This window comes from Nasonia vitripennis (assembly GCF_009193385.2).
Source record: "Nasonia vitripennis strain AsymCx chromosome 5 unlocalized genomic scaffold, Nvit_psr_1.1 chr5_random0006, whole genome shotgun sequence".
In the NCBI taxonomy this organism is placed as follows: domain Eukaryota; kingdom Metazoa; phylum Arthropoda; class Insecta; order Hymenoptera; family Pteromalidae; genus Nasonia; species Nasonia vitripennis.
In genome coordinates this window covers 145,014-168,653 of record NW_022279657.1, presented here as the reverse complement: position 1 = coordinate 168,653, position 23,640 = coordinate 145,014, and the positions used below count along the sequence as shown (strand labels likewise).

General features: G+C 36.4%; 1 protein-coding gene across 1 annotated transcript in view; it reads left to right on the top strand.

Annotated features, from left to right (window-relative positions):
* Positions 1 to 23,640, top strand: part of LOC100115493 — a 245,950-nt gene that overhangs the window by 145,510 nt on the left and 76,800 nt on the right. Inside the window, exon 7 of the mRNA XM_032602169.1 lies at positions 2,585 to 2,753. Coding sequence (XP_032458060.1) covers positions 2,585 to 2,753 — 169 coding nt within the window. The remainder of the gene's footprint in view (positions 1 to 2,584; positions 2,754 to 23,640) is intronic.

Genomic DNA, 23,640 nt, shown 5'->3' with positions numbered 1-23,640 from the left:
CAATCAGATTGCCAGATTCATATATTCTAGCCAATCGAAAGCACGATTTCAAAAACGTTTTAAGAGAATTAATTACCGTCAAGTATAAATCAATATATTCAGTACAGCCAAAATTCTATAAAATTAGTTATAGCTACTAGTATACAGGACCGGTTTTAAAATTATAGAATAAAATAGAAATAAATTTTGAATATTAACCTTTAGACGGCCGAAATTTGAGAGTTAAAATCGTCCTTGAAAAGTGGCTAAATTGGTGTCTGGTATATCGTGTATCAACTATATACAACGTTCATATCACATGGTGAACCGATATATTGGTTTTCTGGTCCTCTAAAGGTTAAAACAAGTTTTTAAACTATTTGTAATTATTAGACGACAGTATTGATTATTTTAACAGAATCTAACAATAAAATAATATTAAATCTAACAATAAAATAATATTAATTTTTGAAATAACCTTATATTACACATCATACTTGCTTGAAGCAACTTTTTTTACTCAAACTCACTATATATATTGAATATACTATATTGTATACTACACCTAGACTACATTTTTAAAATAACCTTATATCTTCCTATATTATATAGTTATCTTGGCTATACTTCCCCCTCCCACAAAATAACGTAAAAATCGTTAAGAATAACGTACTATAGTACTAACTAGAGACGGAGATTCTAACAGATGCTGTATTATTCGCGACTCAAAGAGTCGTACATCCACGATTCGTCACACCAAAGCAGATAGCAAAATCGGAAGCCCTCGCAAAAGAGACAATAACCGACTCACGATTTCCATCTATGAGAACAGATATGTCTACTACGGAATTAATTAAAATATCCAACGTCTCAATATTGTTTCAAGACACGCATCAAGTATATTATATAGGATCTCCATTGCTTGACTACAATGATTACAATCTGCACAAGGCGTTTGCCTTACCGATCAAGCAGAAATCGCTTAATTCGTCAGACACATTCGCTTATATTTGCCCAGAAACGAAATATTTCGCACTGGACTAAGGATCAAACGCATACATCCCTATCACCTTGGATGCAATAAATAAATGCAAGAAGCTCAGCAACTTATACATATGCAAAACACAAAGCCAGTACACGAAATCAACGACGGCGTGAGCTATGAAATCAAAATCAGCACCGTCAAAACTCCTATTCATCTCTCGGAATGCATAATTCAAATAATAAAATCAAGAGACACATTTAGGATGCGCACGAGCACTCCAAACACCTGGATATTCTCTACGAATACAAAAAAGAGATTATTTTCCAGCTGCAAACGACTAACGGACAACACTATAGACATTGACGGCGTAGGCACATAGCGCCTGCAGCATGGCTGCACCGCACGCACGAACAAAGTACGACTTGTAGCATCACGCGAAGTATGCGTAAACTATTCTACCCTAATATTTAAGGAAACAGAATAAGACGTAGTCTCATTGATAAATAACACCGATAACACGCCACTAGCCTTTATTAAAGAAATACTAGCGAAAGAGGACACAATAAAAACTCTAAACCTTAGGAAGGATATGCTAGCGCGCTCATTAAAAACGGGACAAGATTTTTGCGATATTATCGACAAAGCAAGGAGACTCGGTAAATATAAGGATATTTACGGTAGATTTTTGTTCCTTCAGTCACCGGTGACTTACTCCGGGACCGGCATACTCACATTTTTCAAAATAATAGTAATAGAATGTTATGTTCTCACAAAAAGGGGGGCCCCCACTACTAAACCGCGATAGATTGATTTTAGATTATAGAAACACCCATGCGCAACCCAGCGCGAAGCATCCACAGATGTATGAGGCCAGACGACCAGAGATAGTAAACCAGGCCTTCCCATACTATCTTCCGCTACTATCAGCCGGCCTCAGCTTCCCAAGCTTACAGCAGTAGGCCTCAGCCAATGAGATGCTCCTCCAGCCAGCCCTGATGCCAAGAGATTTGAGGACGAATCTACAGATGATTGGAGCTAAGAACGATGAAGACAATCGATCTACAACTACCTTGTTTGGCTCAGTGTAATGACTTATAAAGTAGTTTATAATATATTAAATAAACACAGTGTTTAGTATGCTACGATCTCACGTATCGATTAAATCTAGATAATTATTGACTCAAATTTCCTAAATTTACCGACCATACTGCTTCGGATGATAATATCTGAATAAACAATCAAACCGCTGTGCTCTTTATATATGTTTAAATTTTGTAATTATAGCCAAGCCGGTGTCAGCAACACTACCGACATATGGTGACACATATTATTGCGTCTATTTACTATGCCTGATACTGAACACCATAAAAAATTTCTTTTCTCGCAACAGTCATTTTAAGTTTATGCTACTATTTTATTATATTATAAATAGAAAACCAAAAAATGAAATTGAATATTTTACTTTGCGACTATTTTCTAATCCAGTAAGTACAATCGAGCGAGCCCCAGCGAGCGAGATGACAATTGCTAGTTTTTAATTAAAATGCTAATAAACATAATCTGTTTAAGACATTTTCTTGATCATATTTGTATTTAATTATAAATTTTTATTGATTATAGAAGTCAGAGATTGTGTGTGATGATAAATCCTAACTCTGAATCTGGAATTCATAATGATCACCATGTACTAAAACCTATTCCATTTCAAAATGGTATACCAGATAAGATAAACAAAAGTAGAAAAGAATTTCAATTACCTTGTCATATTGATCTCTTAAAACAAATCGTGGTAAGTATTATTATTTAAAAGATATAATAAAGCTAATATCGATAGTTTGGAGGGTGAACCAGTTAGTTCAGCGGAGTTTCAGGGAACTAGGTTATTAAAAAAAAAAGAAAAAAACGAGAAAGCAGTTTTTTAAAAAAATAATTTGGGAAACAAGGTATTTCGGAGAATTCGTTGAAGAATCAGGTATCTCAAAAAATTCATTTGGAAACCAGATAACTCATGTGCCATATTTCCTGAGATATCTGGTGTCTGAACGCATTTTCTGAGTTATCTGGTTTTCGAATGCATTTTCTAAGATACCTGGTTCTTTAACTAATTCTCTGAGATACCTTGTCTTTTTTTTAATACCTGATTAACGGAAACTCGAGTAAACTAATTGGTTCATCCTTCCAACCGTTGTATGCAGGGTGTCCCGTTTCAAATTAAACAGCTGAATAACTTAAAAAATTGCAATGTCATCAAAAAATGTTTTTGACAAACGTTGTTGGATATTGACGGGCTGACTATTCTATGACTTGAAAATTTCTATTTGGAGCAATAAGCTTGACTATGGCGATGTTGACGGTCAAATTACAAGTCATAAACGATTTAATGTCCGTCGGGTGTACATCTGTTTCTATATCCAATGATATAATATGTGTGTACTTTTATTGTGGATAGAATACAATATAAATCCAAAGTTGAAAATCTGGAAGTAGAAAGTTTAAAACCTACATCTTAAACTTTATAGAAAATTAAAAGCCAAACTTTAAACTTTAACTATTAAGAGATTAATTTATAGATTTTAAATTTGCATGATTTAATTGCTTAATTTCAATCTTTTTACAAAGATTAAAATGCATTATAGATTAATCTCTTGCTTATAATCTTTTGTAAAGTTTAAAATGTAGGTTTTAAACTTTCTACTTCCAGATTTTTAACTTTGGGTTTAGAGTATAGGTACTTAAGGACCACGTAGTGCATCCAGTGATGCAGTGCTAACCTAGGTAGAAGTCAACTCAGAGTCAAATATTTATTACACGTCCATATTTTCATAAAAAGTGTAAGCAGAAGTGGTGCCGATGATCGAAATTTAGGAGACCTTCCGGCTCTATTTTTTTAGGAACTGAAAAGGGCCAATTTATAGTTATTTTGTTCTGCAAAGCGAATTCCTATCAAGATCGCGTAGTGATCCAACCATTTAAGAGAAGATCATGTAGAGACCTATCCAGTTAATGCAAGACTTTATTTAAAAAACAACAGTTGACTTTCGAATGACCTTGAAAATGAAATTCAAGAATATGTTTAATGTCATAGAAGAGTCAGCCCCTCAATTCCTAACAACTTTTGTCCGAATGATGTTTTGATTACATTGCAATTTTTCGAGATATTCAGCTGTCTAAGTTAAAATGGAACACCCTGTATGTAAGTATAATAAAATAATAATTATTTGACACTCCGTGTGCGAAACACGACAAGAATCAATCTATAAATAGTCTTGGCAGAAAATATCCTAATGAATGTATGTATTGCAACGTGCGAAGACTATTACGATTTCCTATTCATAATGTAATTACGTTTACCTTGTAAAGTAGGATTTTCTACACGGTGAAAGCACACAGTCACAAAGCCCTGCCTCACAGAATCCTTTTCGATTAAACCTAGGGCGCCAAGCACTCGCCTTTGAGCACCAGAATTTCTCAATCCTTATCATAGACTGTGTGAGGCAAGAGGTTGCTCGGCTTACTGAGCAAGCGGTATCGGAGAGGGGGGTGGTTCGGAAATAAATTGGATTTAACTCCGAAATTTACAGATTAATTGTATTAAATACCTTTATTTGCTTTTCACTTGCCCACAAAATGCTCTATTCTATTCCCACATTTTTACTTATTCTTTAAGAAAATCTACATAATTCGTAAACTAAGATAGCCAGTAATTGGCGCGAATCAAGATAATCATAATATAGACAGCCAGATTACCGTTTTAATCGCAAGATAACCGTAAACAGAAAATATACATATAGCCAAAATCGAAACTTACCGAAACAAATAACTGTGACTCCCACACGTCCCAAGGTTTCGTTCGTAACCGTCATACTTGCACGCCGGACGCAAATTCTCCAGACGCCGCCTGACTAATTAAAGCTACCGATATTCAATAGATTTCACAAAATTAAACACTAAATCCACGCATAGATCCTACACAAAGGAGATGCCTTATAAATTGCACGGAGACAGCCTCGTGTAAACGGTTCGCACACAGCGTTATCACCAACGCCGAAGCAAAGATAAAAATATCCGAGTTGCACGGAAAACGTGGAGCTACACTGCGAGAAATCGCACGCAAAGATGAATGCATTCCCGGTTAGCTAGATAGAGCGCGTAAACCCAGAGGGAAATCCGCTAAATTCAACCACTCAGAATTCGTAGTTGGCCGTTCTAATTTAACAAATACGTTCACGTGTGTTCTGATAGGGAATTAATAGAAGTTTAGGTCTTATAAAATTAAAATAAATGTACTCGCAGATTTTTTAGTAAATGTTATTCGGACGAAAATTATTTATTAATTCAAACCTAGCTATCCTAATCTAATGCAACTCGAAAATAAAATAAATGAACGCGAATCTTCAGTGAAGTTGCAGGAACCAGCAGCGTTGCCTGAAAATTTTACAATGTTTCGCCTATCTATATGTCATCTTGACTAAATCTGGTCAATTCGTTTGAACTTTCGCATCGAAGCGCGGCGAAATAAATATATGCTCGTATCGAGATTCAATCACAATGACGCAATTTAACAATTTTAGATAGCAATGGCGACGATTAGCATACTGCTACGTACATGCTTTTACATTTGAAATATTTCATTTTATTGAAATAACAATTTTATAAGTTTATGTACACAAATGAAATATGCGGAAAGTTACACTTACAATCAGACAACACCATGAATAAAATGTAGGGGGCATGGCAATTTACGTAGTAAGTATCGTGAGAGTTGTTTGTAATTGATCAATATATTACTTAAGTTTAGATTACCAATTATTTAACTGGAAAGACAAATTCACTCAGAAAATGTACAGATAAGCCAAAAAACTCACGAACAGTAACGATAAGCATTTTTTTCTGTATCATGAAAAATCCGAACACCAATATAGAAATAAATAGTGTCACGGGCGCCGCGGCTTCGTCTGCTTCTCAAACTCGCCTTCGTGGCGCTACCGCGCCACTTGATAATAAGTTTAGCTAATCAAATAACTGATGATTGTATTCATCGTTTTGAAAGAATCGACCCAATGGATATGGAGAATTATGACATTGTATATGTATCAAATCAAAATAGCAAAAAAACTCCATTAAAACGATAATTAGATGATGATTAATAAATATGAACGAAAAAATTAAAAATATGAAATTTGCTGTCCAACAGTAGACAAGTATAGTCAAAAATAAGAATATAATATACGTGCAAATCCAGAAAAAACCTGGCACTTTTGGTGGTCTGAGTGAACGAAATTGAAATATGAGGGTACACCTCCCAGACCAACTTTTTTGGGTTCTTTAGGCTACCCAGAACCCGAAAAACCTTGGGTTCCGGCGATTACGAAATACTTATTTTTTTGCCGGGTACTTTAAATTCTCTTATGGGAATTTAACATGGGAAAAATGAACGAAAATTAGCCATGGTTTAACTTTATCCACTCAGTATCTGAAGGCGCAATCCAAAAATGTCTATTACTCGGATCGAAGTATTAGAAGAGAGCTTCAATTTGAGGGCTGGTGAGTTAAAAATAATTGCTTAGGAAAAAAGTTGTCTAGGCTTGAAAATAGCGAAAAATCATGAAAATTTTGCTTTCAAAAATCAGATCAAACATTTTACCGGTTTCATCAGATATATATAATATATATATATATATATATATATATATATATATATATATATATATATATATATATATATATATATAATATATATATATATATATATATATATATATATATATATATATATATATATATATATATATATATATATATATATATATATATATATATATATATATATATATATATATGACAACGAAAAAGATCTAAAAACAGCTAAAATTGATGGGCATATATATAAATGATCAAACAACTAAAAGGTTGATCTAAATAAAACAAAAGTAGAAGTAATAAGCTTGAATTGAGCCCCGGATGGTTTAAATTGACGGCTGGGATCAAAAGTTATAAGGATTTTAAAAATAGGAAAAATTACTGATTTTCGTAAAAAGTCGAAGTTTTCATGATATTTTGCTATTTTCAAGCCTAGACAACTTTCTCCCTTGGCAATTATTTTTAACTCACCAGTCCTCAAATTAAAGCTCTCTTACAACACTTTGATCCTAGCAATACACATTATTTAATTGCGCCTTCAGACACTGAGTGGGTAAAGTTGAACCATGGCTAATAATAATTAATGGTACACGGCAAAAAAAATAAGTATTTCGTAATCGCGGGAACCCAAGGTTTTTTGGGTTCTGGGTGGCCTAAGAAACCCAAAAAAGTTTATCTCGGAGGTGTGCCCTCAAATTCCAATTTCATTCACTCAGACCCCCGAAAGTGTCCGTTTTTTTTTTCTGGATTTGCACATATAATAACATTAAATTTCTTATTTCTCAATTAAAAAAAAACAAAATTTTAATAAAGATAATAAATGATATCCCGTGGTAAAATTAAATGATTCAAAACATTAAATATTAAAAAAAACACATTAAAAAAAATTAGCTTTCTACAGAAAATTGCAATATCCTTAAATGAGTGTAGAAAAAAAATCTGCAATAAACAAAAATACGTGAAAAACGGTCAAAAGCAGGTAACACCAAACAGTAAATTTGAAAAGGATATTAGATTATGAAAATAAAAGTGCAATAGAAAAAGCTGAAATAAATAGAAAACAAAGAGAAAAAAGAGACTTAAAAAATATATTAAATTTGCACGATACTACAAATGATTAATTAGATGCAACATCAATTACTGAGAATTATTTAGGAAAAATGGACGCAATCTGTGAATTTTGTAATGCAAAGCATTCTGAATTTGAACGAAATGTTAAACATACAAATTTTCAAAATTGTTGTCATAAAGTCATAAATTGTTATCACATTCACTATATTCTGATAGATCGAAACAATTAATCACTGCTAATAATAATAAAAGTAAATTTTTTAAACGAAACATAAGATTATATGATAACGCTCTTGCATTTGATAGTTTTGGAGCAGAATATGATCAGTTATCTGGCAAAGGACCGTCATTAGGGTTTACGGTCAAATTTATCATAATATTTATGCTTTGCATCTAAATATAAATAAAGCACAAAAATATAATAAACATTATATTATAGATAACGAAATTGCTTTATGATTAAAATTAAAAGATAACAGGAAATGTGATTCTAAATTGTTTAAAGAATTAGATAGTCCGTTAAGAGTAGTAAGCATTTATGCTATATCGTACAAAATTATGTACGAAGTAGAAGAAGAAGAGCAATTAAAACGATTAAATGAGGATGAATATATTTCTAGGAAAATTTTTAGACTAAGTTGTTAAAAAGCGTATTTTCGGAAATTGTACCCGGAAATTGTATTGCATATTCGTACGTTACTGAGTTTCAAAATAGAGGTCTTCCGTACTTGCATATGTTACTTTTTTTAGATGATTCAAACAAAATGTATGCTGCAAATGACAATGATAGATTAATTAATTAGTGCAGAAATATCCGATGAAAATGAAAATCCAAGATTATTCGCTCCTTGTTGTGTACCGTGCTTTTTATAATCAGTGCATCGATAACGCCCTTTTTAGCCTGCCTGAAAAAGTAGAGTCGTTCAGTATCTCATAGTTAAATTTCGTTGTGAATCAGAATTGTGTTTGATGACGCACGGACCGTCGGTGTATACATACATGTGTGTGTGTGTTTTTTATATGGCGTAGAATGAGCAAGCTCTGCACAAGTGGCTCTCCGAAACCCGATCCCCACAGGTATTATCGTCAAACAATACTTACTACGTCGTCTTCTTCATGCAGCATCGTCCGGTCGTCTACTTCGAGCAGCATCGACCGGTCATCCTCTGGACAGACTTAACCCCGACACCTACGTTCCTCTGCATCGGGTGAGGGTGTTTGATGATTTGATTTCACACGATTGATAAGTTTGCATGATATTTGATATTCTTGAGTATGATACGGCTAATGATTTGGTCAAGATTTCAACAAATTTTATAACATTTGGTTTTGTTATTCGGAAACATGTATCTTAACATCATTTTAGACTGGACTAGACGAAAGGTGTATTATAAACTCTAAAATGTATAATATTGTGGTGTATAAAAGTTTTGTTGTTAAACAAAACGGTTATTGATAATTCATTATTATAAATTTTAACTTTTAGTTTTTCATACCCATCGCGATCAAATTTACCTTCACACTCAGTCTCAATGTTTGTTAAAGTACAATCCAAAGTCAAGGAATCAAGTAAAGTGCTGATAATTGCAGTAGCTTCTGCATAATAATCAGTTGATAAGTAAGCAACATCTTAATAGAAATTATTCCATTATTCATCACCAAGTAACCTAGAAAAAAAAGTGAACAGAAAATTCATCTAGACCTAATTCAGAATAGGCAACTCAAATATATATTTCTGTGACACTTGCTCTTCTTTCTCGTGCACTTCAGTATATAAGGAATTTTTACATTCATTGGATGCGAAGGCTCCATCCAATCTTGCATATTTAAAAACTTTCAATGACAAATAGTCTTCTGTTACATCCAAAACCATTGTTATTGTAGCAAACAACGGCACTTTGCGACCATTCTTGTGTAGTTTGTAGCACAAGAATTTTTCAGAAGGCTTTGATAATATTTTCATCCACTTTGTAATCTCCACGCTGGATCGGTCAAAGGATAGTAAATGATCTGATATTGTTGATTGACTACATGCTTGTACATTCTAACCAAAAACGAACAATCAATAAAAAATTCAAGTTACAAATTATTACATTTCCAAAAATGTTGTAAATAATCAAGTGGCGCGGCAGCGCCACGAAGGCGAGTTTAAAAAGCAGACGAAGTTTCGGCGCCAACGACACTATTTACTTCTATATTGTTATCTGAGATTTTACTTTTAAGAAAAACGATACTTTCCATAATTGTTTCTAAGTGATTTTTATATATTATCACATTTATGTGCTAATTAGTGATTTTTAATAGAAGTTGTCCAAAAAAACGCTGTCATTTATATAATATAAATAATCTGGTATATAATTTGCTCAAATCATTATCTTTTTCTCCAGTGTGAAAGGACGGTGAAGTTAGCTGCGCATAAAAAATGATAAGGAATTGCTTTTCCACCTTTTTTACATATCCTCACCTTCCTCATATAATAATATATTACGAATTACGATATTTAGAATTAAGAGGTTGCCGGTGCATTCTGCGTTCCGGAATAGTAACAGTAACTAGCTTGCCAGGGTAGCCGATGACAAGGTTCAAGTTGTTTTCGGTGTCTTGGTATAACAATCATTTAAGGACGGTGTCTAGGTGTACAAGGTGGCCCATGACGAGATCTGGGTAGTTCGCATCGTGGTTTTTGGTGTCTATGTGTAGAAATAATTCGAGGAGTGTGTATATCAGAACAATCAGTGATTTCATGTTAGTGATAAAAATGTTACAAAAAAGCTGTGGTCGAAAGGTGCTAAAGATGCTTATATTTCATTTTTACGACGTCAAATATGAAATACTCAAAAAAATTTACTAAAATGGATTGAAATCTCTAAAAAAAATTAATTTTTACAAAAGTAAAAGGTTAGGCGAGTTTGATATATTCTGCAACGAAATTACAGATAGAAAAGAACTGAGATCAATCAAACAAAGTCAAGTTTATTATATTTAATCGTAATAAAGCGAGGAACAACTCTCATGATAATTACTACGTAGTTTGCCATGCCCGTTTCATGTTACCTGAACAGCAAGCAATTATAATTTTTTATCCTGTGAGCTCTATTAACAAGAATATACCTTCAATTAAACGATATAACCTAAAATTTTCGTACGCTTATTATCCGTACGAAACCCAGCTATAATAACCCCGATCCACAAAATCCTGTCCTTCGTACCCGAGGCGTCAGGCGCTCGCCTACGAGCGCCAAAGTCTCTCGACTCTTTCTGTCGTGAATTTTGCGATTTCGGGGAAGCACGGCTAGATCAGCTCCGCAAGGCGGTATAGGAGAAGGTTGGTTCGGGGATATTAAAATAAACACACGTTGGGAAATTGATACTTTATTATCCGAAATGCAACACTCTGACGCGACTTTGATTTTCACTCTCGAACCCGAACAAACACTCGCTTACACTAGATAGCCAGATACTATTCTGATAACCAGAGATAGCCAGGTAACCCGAAATAATCCAGACAGCCCCGACAAATTTAGACAGCCTTCGGTGTTGCGCTACGACCGAGATAACCGACAACTACGCAAATTAGATAACCAGGCAACCGCCACACCGAATACTCTAAATTATATGCCTCTCACACGTCCCGAGGTCCGAAATGCAACCTGCTCACTCACACACACACACACACACACACACACACACACACACACACTTTATTTCTCCGCATTCGCTACAATCAACTTTTGCAAACAGGTGCGCATACCTCAGGCGCTACCTGATTTCTCCGAAACGCTGTCCTTGCCTGCGTCCGACGACTTATGGCAAGACTCATATAAATTCTTAAATCGAACAATTGAAAGCGGTTAGGTAAGGAACAGATAGCCGACATAGCAAAAAATCTAATAATTAGCGGAGATAGCCACGGGCGCGGAGTAACGCGCACTAGATTTTAGCGCGGATTAACCTGTCAAAATTTACCGATTCCACCGAGACGTGGAGCTACGCACTCGCGAGGGAAGCCAGCTAGAGACCAGAAACGACACCAACCTTTCGTCCTCAGAAGGAGTGGCTCGGAGGTGAAGACTAGGAAACACTCTGGATCGTAGTTGGTACCGGGATTGCCAGGCGAAAGTTGCGTCCGCTCGGGCTCAGTCAGGGTAGGAGAATTATTTGAGCACTCGACGTTCGCCGCCGAGGCCCGCTTCCTCGGTCGAGCCGCTGCGCCGGCGCTCGACCATTGGTCAGCGCTACGCGGGCCTGCTGTCTCGCTCGCTTCTCGTGCCCACGGTCTCGCGCTCTGCTCAGCTCTCGGTTTTGGAGCGGCGCGTGCGCGTTACGACTCAGCTCCCGCAACCTAATGGAGTGAGAGCCTTTCGCAGACAATTATAGGGGAATGCCGATAATTGTGGGATTTCGAGACACTAAGTACGCCACTGATATCAGGGCCCTTGCTTCGAGTGTGCGACTTACGTCTCGAGCGCAGAAGACAGCCGTTAAATCCCCGGTGCTCCGCGGATGACTGCAACACTGGTCCTGCTGCTTCGGGCTCTAGTACTGGCAGCTTACACCTACGGCATCGCCATCAACGCGCGGCGCTTTACGGTGCATAAGCCGCTGCTACAACGCCCTGTTGAATTGCCGGCCGCTGATTTCGTCGCGCCAACCTTGCTCGCCGTCTCCTCTCGTTCCTTCTCGACCTCTGCGAGAGCCGACGACGGCTGTTGTGCTGCTCGACCTTCTCGGGTGCCTCTCCATCTCTCGCGTCGTTGCTCGAAATGAAAAACAGACGCGATTAGCTCGTTCTCACAAACACACTCTACCTCGGGCCGCTCTGCCCTGACGTCGCCCGAGCACGCTTGTCACATGGTGGAATTTCATCACGTTACAACGGTCGCATAAAAGCTGCATCTTTCTTAGGTATTTCATATGTTGTGAACATAATAGAGAGTGCAATAAAGGATCCAATGCGCATTTTTTGTTCAAGCTTTTTTCTAAGCACAGATCTTTGAATCGTTTTTTCAAGGCCCATTTCATTTACTAAAATACTATTTAATGCATTCTCGTACAAAACTTTTAATTAGTTGACTACTTCTATTCTTCTTTCTGGTAGTCTCTCAATTCTGCTTTGGAATACTTCGGCTGTATGAAATTTGTGATATACATTGGCAGAAAAATCAAAACATACATAAACGTAAACACACCACTGCACTGCACTGCACAATTAACCTTTGCCTAATTTCGATTTCAGTCGTCTGTTAACTTTTTAAACAAGTATCTGAATACGCATTGTCGTACGCATTGTCGTAACGCACATCTGCACTTGTAGCCGGCTGCAGCAGACCAGGAAGATACCAGACAGCTCAGCTGATATCTGACGAGGTTATAGTGCCGAATGCAATTGTGTTCGTTTGTTTTACGCGTTGGCAGCAGTGTCGGCCGTTCGCCCACGATGGGGCCACTTGCCCACACGGGGGCAGCCCGTACACGAGGGTATTCGAGGGTACCCTTGGGTAGCCGCGCTGGCCGCGCGTGTCTGTGCGTAGCCCCCCACCACCCGTGAGTAGCCATCTGTGCGCCAGAGCAGCACCGAGCGGCGCTAGCGTCGTCAGCGTACGAGGCCAGTACCTAGCGAATCTTTCCTCGTGCTTTCGGCAAAAACGCACGCGCAAGGGCACTGCTGAGCACATCTTTGGGCCCGAAGTAAGAACAAACGCTCGCACGCATTCAATAGCATATACGAGTATCTCCTTGAGGGTGAAGAGAAATAAAACGCCCGCTCGTCTTTGCAAGCGGAGCTCATCACACCTTAGCGCACAAGTTCAGTTCAGACGTAAACTCATATGTGCGGCTCAAATTTTACAATTCACTGCTTGCAAGTGAAAACATAACGTTCGTCTATATTCGTAAGCCTAGGCAAACGTGTACACCAGCGTCAGAAAATAGCTACGACAGAGCTAACGTATCTGAGTGCATAAAATAAGACTGATCGTACTGGCGAAAAGTACAGGTATGCGTAGTATCTTTCGGAGCGTCTTCTAAATTGGGTCGTACAGTTTCGGCACTTCATGACCTAGTCAGCGTATTTTTGCTCCAGAACCACGAATTTAGTGTGGTAAAGCATAAATCGTAATCTCAGAGGAAAGACCGCACCCCCGTCAGGGCATCCTTTATGATTGCCACATTTCATCGTGCAGCCGCCTGTGTCCAGACCAAAGTTTAAAATATCTTAGCGCGCTCACAACTATGAAATCACTAATAAATAAATAATTACAGCTTATGGGTTGGAATAATCCGAAAAAGTGATATGGAAGTGTATTTTCTTTCAACCCGGACCTCGAATTTATTAACATGGTAGCAAAGTGATGGTTGAAAAGTGAGTAAGGTTATGTACCCACGTGTTGCTGGTAATGAAATAAAAAAAGAAGATATTGAGCAGCTGAAAATAAATACAGTGAAGTTAAAGAAGCTATTGAGAATACAGATTAAGAAAATCTGGATATTAAAAAAAATGATTTTTGAAAGTACAAGTAAAAATACAAGAAATATAAAAATGTTAAAAAATGAAGAATTAAGATGTCATAGTTTTGACGGCAAAGATTATAACATTTGGAAAAAACGAATCCTGCTATATTTGAAATGGAAAAAGTGCGACGAACTAGCAACACGAGAAAAGCTGCAAATAGATGAACAGAATACACGAGACGAAATAAATCTCAAGGCAATAAACTACATAAATTGTAGCATCACAAACGAACAGTTAGAATTCGTTGGAGACGAGGATACAGCTTTTAATAAAATTTAAAAATTCGACCAGATGTATTTAAAAGAGTCGATTGCATTACAGATTTATGTAATAAATAAATTGGATAGAATGAAATTAAAAGATAACGAAGAATCAAACACATTTTTTTCAGAGTTTGAGAAAATAATGAATGAATTAAAAAGTGCAGGTGCCAAAGTAAATAAAAGAGAAAAACTCGATTATATGTTGTAGTCGCTACCAGATTAACTATGTTATGTTGGAGACTTAATTAATCCAATAAAATCAAAATGTGGGAAACAAGAAACCCGAACGATAACGGCAATAAAAAGCCGAATGTATTTAAAACAGAAAGAAGTGCAATGAAGTGTTTTGGTTGCGGAAAGAAAGGTCTTTTAAGGAGAGCGTGTACAAATCCGTGGAAAGAAGAAGCCAATGGTGGAATGCACAGGACAGGAGGTGCACATCAGCAGCAACAGCAGTACAGAGGGCACGGAGGACGAGGTAAAGGCGGTCAACAAGAAAGAGGTTATGGTCGACATGGACGAGGCAGAGGCTGGCAACAACCACGTGCCGACGAAACGAGTCAACACGATGCAAGATACACATACAAAGAAGGTTACGAAAAAGAAGGTACAGGAACTTTCTTAACACAGGTAGAACATAAATACAGCAAAGTAAGTGAAACCGTATTGTATAATTGCGATAGAGGTAAAATTAAATGGATATTAGACAGTGGATGTTCACATTGTAAATAATAAGTCATATTTTTCTGAAAGTATTATTTTGAAAAAAACAATGAACGTAAAAGTCGAAGATGGTAGAGATTTGAAATGCACTAAAATTGAAAAAGCCATTACTTATTTTTTAGTAAATAATAAGAAAATTAAAATAACAATAAATAATGTATTCTTCGTTAAAGAGATAGATAACAATCTGATTAGTTATGAAAGAAACAGATGAGAATAAAATTATTTCTATTTCTAATATGTCAAAGATATATAACAAAAATAATAATCTGATTGAAGGTTAGGCGAGTTTGATATATTCCGCAACGAAATCACAGATAGAAAAGAACTGAGATCAATCAAACAAAGTCAAATTTATTATATTTAATCGTAATAAAGCGAGGAACAACTCTCAAGATAATTAATACGTAACTTGCCATGCCCGTTTCATTGTACTTATGGTGTTTGTATGACGTTCTAATACATACAAAGAAAATGTTAGTTGTTCACCAATAAACAAAATTAAACGGGCATGGAAAGTTACGTAGTAATCTCTCTGTATTATAAAAAAAGTTTCACCGACGCCGCAGCTGCTGTTTCAGGAATTTTCCCCCTTATTCAACCTCCCTCATTTAATTCCCCTTAATTCATCCTTGAGAATTGTAGACCGTAGTAGGCTCGAGAAGCAATACATATAACACTTTTCTATGATTACAATGTGCCGTTGTCTTGCTTACTGTCATAATTATACTGTTATACGATCAGAACGCACGCATTGTGCATCGCGATGTCGTAGACTCGAGACAAGTGAATTAAACGGGTGTGTCTTAAGTAAATACAGGTAACCCCTCTGCTCGCTTCGCTCGCTAATCCATATTTCTGCGTAAGAAGTAAGGCCAAAAAGTTGATATGAAAGTTGATATATTAAAAAATATAATTTTGATATTTGATCCCGTTCATCGTCACTTGTTGTGTTCCTGATCAAGCTCTCCATCACCTTGCCTGTCATTTTCAAATGTAAAAAGCAAAGCAAGAATATTCATGCAATAAAATTTTTATTCAATATTATTGTGTAGACAACAATATATAATGTATTATATTGGCCATAGAAACAATATACTTCATAAAATTTTGATTGTTATTAATAATTACATTTGATAATCGTTTACTCTATATTTCAAAATTTGCAAAACTTTTTCAATAATGTTATCAGGAATTTGTTCAAATTCTGTAAAATATTTAGACTTATCATTGATTTTAACATTGATTCATGTAAATAAGTATCATATTCTTCATTTTCATATTCTTCAATTAAAGTATCAACTGATGTATTCAATTAAGGTCCCATTCGTCTTTCTGTAAAAAATAAAAATTATATTTAAAAAAAAAATGCTTATTCTATAATAAAATGATATAAAGGTAATATTATTAACGATTACGTCACATTATCAAGATATTTGCATAAAAATGGGTGGAGATTTTATTTTTCGTAAACGATGCAACTAATATTTTTATTATTTATACATTTTCTTGAATTTCATCTATTTTTTTTCTTCATTCTACAAAATAAAATATTTTGATTTAAATATATAAATAATAAATAGTTTGTTTTTTCATATTAAATTTTAATACCTCAATAATAAATATTTCTGTGCCTGAGATAAGATCTTCTAATTCCATTGGATCATCATTACGAATTTTGTAATGCTCTTTATCTCTTACTTTTAAAATATAAGTATTGCCTAATAAATTAAATTTAAAGTTATAAAAGTTCAAAATAATTAAAACAATAATATATATTTACCGTTTTCTTGAAGATCACCTATAATTTCTAAATATGTTCCTTTTTCGATATTTAAATTAACATTATTTCCTTTGTCTATCGATTTTGATTTTTGAATTTGTATTTTCCATCTTTATATTCCAAAATATTCAAATTCATTGTTTTTATTTTTTTGGATAAAATTATTTCGTAAAAAACCTTGGATTTCTAGAATATTCATTATGAATATAAATAAGTATAAAAAATAGAAAGATTAATTTTTTCGTACTTATAAATACTTTTTTCATCGGTACTTCAGAGAATTTGATTTTCGTAGGTTTATTATTTAATAAATTAAATTGTCCTAATTTACATACAGATGAATAATATTGTGACAGTGCATATGCCCTCAAAACAGCTCGGCATAAGCCCAGCACATATACGCGCGCAAAGCGCGTACACACACATACAAACATGCATTGCGACGATTATCAAGGCGGCAGGAGCCGCGCGCGAAGCATAGAAGTAGAATAGGAGAGAGGGGGGGGGGCAAAAGGAAAGCAGCGTGACAATAGCCGACGCTGACTAATAAACACGCAACAAGAGAGAACGAGATAGCAGAGCTGGATTTGCACGAAGCAATCTGAAGGGCCCAGAATCGATCGAAGAAGGACTATCGATCAGCAGAGAGAAGCGCGACTCGCTCTCTCGACTCCCGACTCTGGCAGCGACCACACGTGACCAGGAGCCACGAAAGCCGGCCAGCCGTCGGAGCCGCTCATCTCTAAGGGCGCGGCTTCAGACCAGACCGTCAGGCCGAGGGCCACGACATGGTGCCCAGGCTAAGGCAACCCAGTGCCTGCAGCTCTCGCCAACGCCACGAGGAGGAGTTCGGTGAGCCACCGACCAAACGGCGCTGACGAGGTGGAACTCAGAGCAACCAGCCCGTCTCTCTCTCTCTCTCTCTCTCTCTCTCTCTCTCTCTCTCTCTCTCTCTCTCTCTCTCTCTCTCTCTCTCTCTCTCTCGGTTAATTTGGCGCATGGCGCACCACGTGCAGAAAAGCACGTGCGAGTATAGTCTAGTGTAGGGTCAGGGGCAAAGCCCGATTGTCGCGCATAGTTCATCGGCCGATCTCGATGATCGTCTCGACGCACAACACACGCACACACGATCGCACGTAGTGCATATTATTATTTTGAGTGAATAAATGTTCTGAGGGCAGATGAAGCCCGAAGGTTCTCTTAGCATAAATTATTAGTGTCATTATTGTGCATGCTAAAATCCTTGCTTCCATTCATAAAAAAGCCGAGCACAAAAGGAGCTACTCTCTGCGGTCCGTCAAGACGGAAATGCTGAGCAGCCGAGGCAAGTTCCTGGCTGTCACCCGACGATCCTTTTGTTAACGTGGTAACCTTGCGCGCCGGTCCCTAAGCTCGGTGGGACACACTTATCCAATTTCGCGCTAGCAAGGCCACAACGTTACAATGTTGTAAAGTTAGATCATAAAATATATTTCCTTTTGTATATCTTTTCGCTTTTGTTACTGTTACACTTTCTAATAAAATTTTCTACAAAATAATTTCAATTTGAAAAACAAATCAAATAAAAATAAAAAATTATAAATCAAGATTCATAAAATTTTATTTACCTTATTATTTTTCAATTCTGAAACAATCCTTGGAATTATGCCATCAAACATATTACATTAAATATGTACGCCATCGTTATTATTTAAGATAAATTTGACAATTTTAAATTCTTCATATTTTATACGATTGTTATACGTTTTTTCACCAATAATTTCATCTATATATCCAACTACCGAACTAATAAAAATAATTCAAATTATTTAATAAGTAGTGATGGAGAAATAATATAGACAAAATATCTTGTTAGATAATTACGCTGATTTATCTCTTACTTTGATTTTTGTTTTCAAAAATTCTGAAGATGATAAAGATATCGCTTTTTCCTTTTTTTCTTCTACATGACTATTATCGTTTTCAGCTTTCCTTTTTCCAGCCATATTAATTCTTTTCTTAAATCGAAAATATTTGAAATATATATTATCAAATACAAAAATATAATTATTAAAGAAATAACATCTTTACTTTTATTTATACTTTTAATATGTCTATTATAGTAATCTGCTCGATAAAATTTTTTTCCACAATATGTACATATTTCATTTTTATTTTGATGTTATAGTAAATGTCGTTTGAAATGACAATTATTCATAAAATATTTTCCACATTTTAAACAAAAAAATTTTCCTAAACGTTTGTGTTCATTCAAATGTCTTGCAAAATTATACGCACTTTTGATATTTGAATTACAAAGTGTACATATAATTCTTTGTTTTATGTTCTTTTCCTTTAAATGCTTTTTAAAAAAAATCATCATTTAAGAATACTTATCCACAATATGAACAAGTAAAAAACTTTCCATCAATTCTGTATAAATAATAATTATTCATTATTTGTTATATTGAAAAATAGTTTTAACCAAACATAAAAAAAATGAAATTTACTTGTTCATTTTTAGTTAATCGGATATTCTTATTTCTTCTAATGCAATCGTTTTCTGTTATAAGATAAAATTTAATAAATTAGAAAAATTTTGATAAAATTATATTTCAAATCAAGTATCTCTCTATGTTATAAAAAAAGTTTCGCCGCAGTCGCCAACGGTTCAAGAATTATCCTCCTCAATTTCCCCCCTCAATTTTCCCCCTTAAATTTCCCCCTCATTGACTCCATCTCACCTAATCTCTCCTGTAAACAGAAAGATAAAGAAAAAAATAGAAATGATAAAGTGAAAGGATCAAATGAAAAGCTTAAGATATACAATAAGAATTCGGGATAACGATGGCATTCGTGAAATACTCGGAGATAAAAGTGAACGAAGAAGTAAAATACTAATAAAGAGGTAGATACATAGTTAAAGTTTAAAATGGAGATAGAGGATTAATAAAAGGATAGATATAAATAATATTTAGGATAGAGATCGATGATCGAGATAGAGTTAGACATAAAAAAAAATATATAAATTCAGATTAATATTAACGAAAGAATAGAGATGGTGATACAGATAATGATAGCGATGGGATTAGTGATAGAGGCAGAGAAAAATATGGAGTCAGGAATAAGAATAGTAATATAAATAAACTCGAATCAAATTAGACTCAGAGAGACCAAGGTGAAGTCAGAGAAAAAGACAGAAATAAAAACGGATACAAATATTATAAGGCGTAATAGCTAATAAAAATCAGAATTAGGTCTGATTCCGACATCAGAATAAAGGTACAAGTAATTCAAATATGAAGTTACAGATGGAGATACTGATTGAGTTGAAGTTAATGATATAAATTAAAAAAAATTTAAAATATTTAAAAAATTGTATATAATAGTTGTAAGCTTAAATTTTGACATAAATATTATATATTAGATTTGAAATTTTTTTCAACATTATAACTTTATTTTTAAATTACATAGAAAATTTCGATTATCACTCAAAATTTGCACTTGGGGGGTTGGCGAGCGAAGCGAGCATGGGGAACCCCCCTTATTTCATATAATATTTCTGTTACGGGAGAATTTGGATAATTCCCCCTCAAAAAATATTATTTATTCTAATGAGTTTGGTGGGGACGGACAACTATACAGTTATCGAGCAAATGTATAAATGGTTAAGTTATACGATTTGCTCCCACGATCGACTCTCTTATTCTCTCCTGTAATTTTGTTATTTGCGCGGTCCTGTTTATAATTTACTTTAATTTCTTACCTTATTCCTTCTTCTTAATATTCTGGTTCAAGGAATCCGATTTCTCCAAATGATTTATTTAATAATTCCAGGGGATTGGACAAAATAAATTATTCCAGTATGTTGAAAACAAATTTGTTTGTATTTACTTGTTCAGTGTTAATAATTGATGACAATTAAATGGCCGAAAAGTTTTCTTAATTGATTCTAAATTATAAGTCCCTTTTCTCTAAATAATCTGTTCTACAAAAATGTAAGTTCTGAAAGAAGTTTATATTTTTCTTTTTCCTTTGTAACCAGACTGCGAACAGGTAATTTTATTTACCTCTGCAGGTTTCCAGGTATGAAATACATACCTTGTAAATTTCTTCTGGTAATAATAAATAAATAAATAAATCTTTCTAATGGTCCGCCGGCTTCGTTGCCCGATCACGGAGTGAGAGAGCAGCGTGGTTTGAGAGCGCTCGGAAGAGGTTCCGGACCTCCTACGCCGTTGCCAGCTTACTTCCCCTTAGCCGCGTTACAGTGTCGACGCTTGTTGCACTCATTAGACCTTACGTGGCCTGGCAACTAGTTGCGCGCCGAAAATGCAACGTAGCTCCGCACGTGCGCCCCTAGCTGTTGGCGGGGAAGTTGTTTAGGTTAGCGAGATTCTTAGCCACTTGATACTTTTGTGGCCTTGAGTCTCGCTGTACCTTTATACGTGTAGAACTTTCTCAATCCTACATTTGAAATTATTATTTCAAATGCGAATCGGGAAAGTTGTCACGTAACAATTTCTGTTCAAAATTGTATAATATCTCATATTACATATTTAATAAATAAATAAATATTTTCAATAAATTTCCAAGAATTTAAATATTTTATAGGATATTTTTATTTAACTTTGATTGTATATTCATTGTTATTTATTGATTCTATAAATGAACAGATAATTTAATCACACTATGAGAGCAAGTATAAGTAGGTAATTCTTCAATATTCCATGTAGCTTCCATAGAAATTACATATTTATGTTCTGTGTATTTTATTTCATGATATTATACTGTATTTTGTAACGGGGTGTGAATTCGATCAACGAATAACTCGTAAAACGACTAGATCGCGTTCCCTCGATGCGGCGGAGGATTCCTCTCTGCCCGCGAAACACCTCCGTTGCATGCAGCTGTTTCAGCTGCTTCTGTATAATGGGTCTACGCGCCGCCTGGCGCGTGCTCGGCTGCTCAACTGCGTTAAATAAATGCAAATAAATAACGCCCGCGGAGGCGGCGGTATTCGCAGGAAGGAACAGGGATCGGAAATAAGCGAACGAGGTTTAGAAATGACGACAAATCACGTAAAATAAAAAGACTAAGGTTATATTTGTCAGTCGCGAAATAAACTTGAAGTTACAATAATGAAATGATAATACGCGAGTCGCCAACAACTTTGCGACTCGTCGCGACGCCATAATAATCACGTTCGCACGAGTGTATCGACGTGAAGGTCGCGCGCGCCGGATCACCCTCGCATGGATGATATAGACTCACACATGCACTCTCTCCCATGCACTGCGCGCCACACAAACCTTCTCCCTTTCGTCGACGACATTCCTGGTCCCGGACAGGCCGCAAAACTTGGTCACCACGCTGGACCACTGGGCTAAGGACAAGGACACCTGGACTCCGCGTCTCACTCATTCACAAAAGCACACCTCTATCAGCTGGACACAGCACAGCACACGATGACGCTTTTGGAAATTTTAGCGAAGTCGCGCGTTTATCTAGCGAAGGCTGAAGGATTAGCCCGCGCGCTCGCTTTCTCTTTCGCGCCTATTCCCAAATTCGCACGTGTTTACTATCGCGCACGCGACTCTACGCGGTTTCGGCGCGGCGCAGCGGTACTCATACTGCTACGAGTTGGCTATGGTGCTCAACTCGTTACAATTTTTATTATTTTTATTCACTTTAACAGAACCACAATCATGTCTTTGATTTCTATCTATTGTGAATATTGTGTTAAGAATATTTTTATTCATTTGAAAAAAAAAGATGATCGTGATGTTTGTTCTTTTTCATAAAGTTAAGAACATTCTTATTTATTTTTAAAAAAGCTTAATGAGCTGCTGCTGCTGCTGCTGTTGCTGTTACTGCTGCTGCCGCTGCTGCTGTTACTGCTGCTGCTACTGCTGCTGCTGAGACACTGGCAGAATCAATCGTCGCGAATGCTGCTACCACGGCTATGGATGTTGATACATCGCAGGTTGAGTCAGCGCCATTCGAGGTGCACGCGATAACGGCGCTTGAAAAAAAGCGATGACGAGGAACAAGGATTATAATGATAATGATGACGCAGAAGTCTCTGATGCATCGTCCTCATCGTCTGACTCTACTGCTTCCTTTCCTTCTGCTTCTCCTTAGTCGGTCCATCCTCAGCCACTGACTCGGTAGTTGACGAAACATCAGGACACAGTAGCACAGAGGGCGTATCTGGCGGTACTGTGTGGGGATTCCGTCCCTGGGACAAGAGAGTGGGGGTAACACCGCTCGCTCTTCGCGTCGCTGCTATGCCGACGCGCCACTAGAGACTGCTCGACTACAGACCTGTGTAGTCGTCCAATCTTCAGTTCAATAAATACTGATATTGTTGTGTTAATTGCAGACCTCATTTATTCGACCTGCAATCCTCATCTCCTAACTCCTGAACCTGGCAGAGTGTGACTGTCTCCAAACACCCGATCTTCGGGTGCAGACATCCCATACTGGTGACCCCGACTGAGAGGAGAAGGACAGATGACAACGAGCGGTCGGACGCATCTTCCCCAGGAAGAGAGGTAACATCGCAGCGCGCCGCCTTTGCCGCGCGCCAGAGCAGATCAGCGTGCCTCCCAACGCGACGCTTCCTTCGTCGCAGCACGCTGTCGTTGCCGTGTGCCGCCATTGCAGCACGTCTTTGAACAACACGACGCTGGGCCGCACCTCG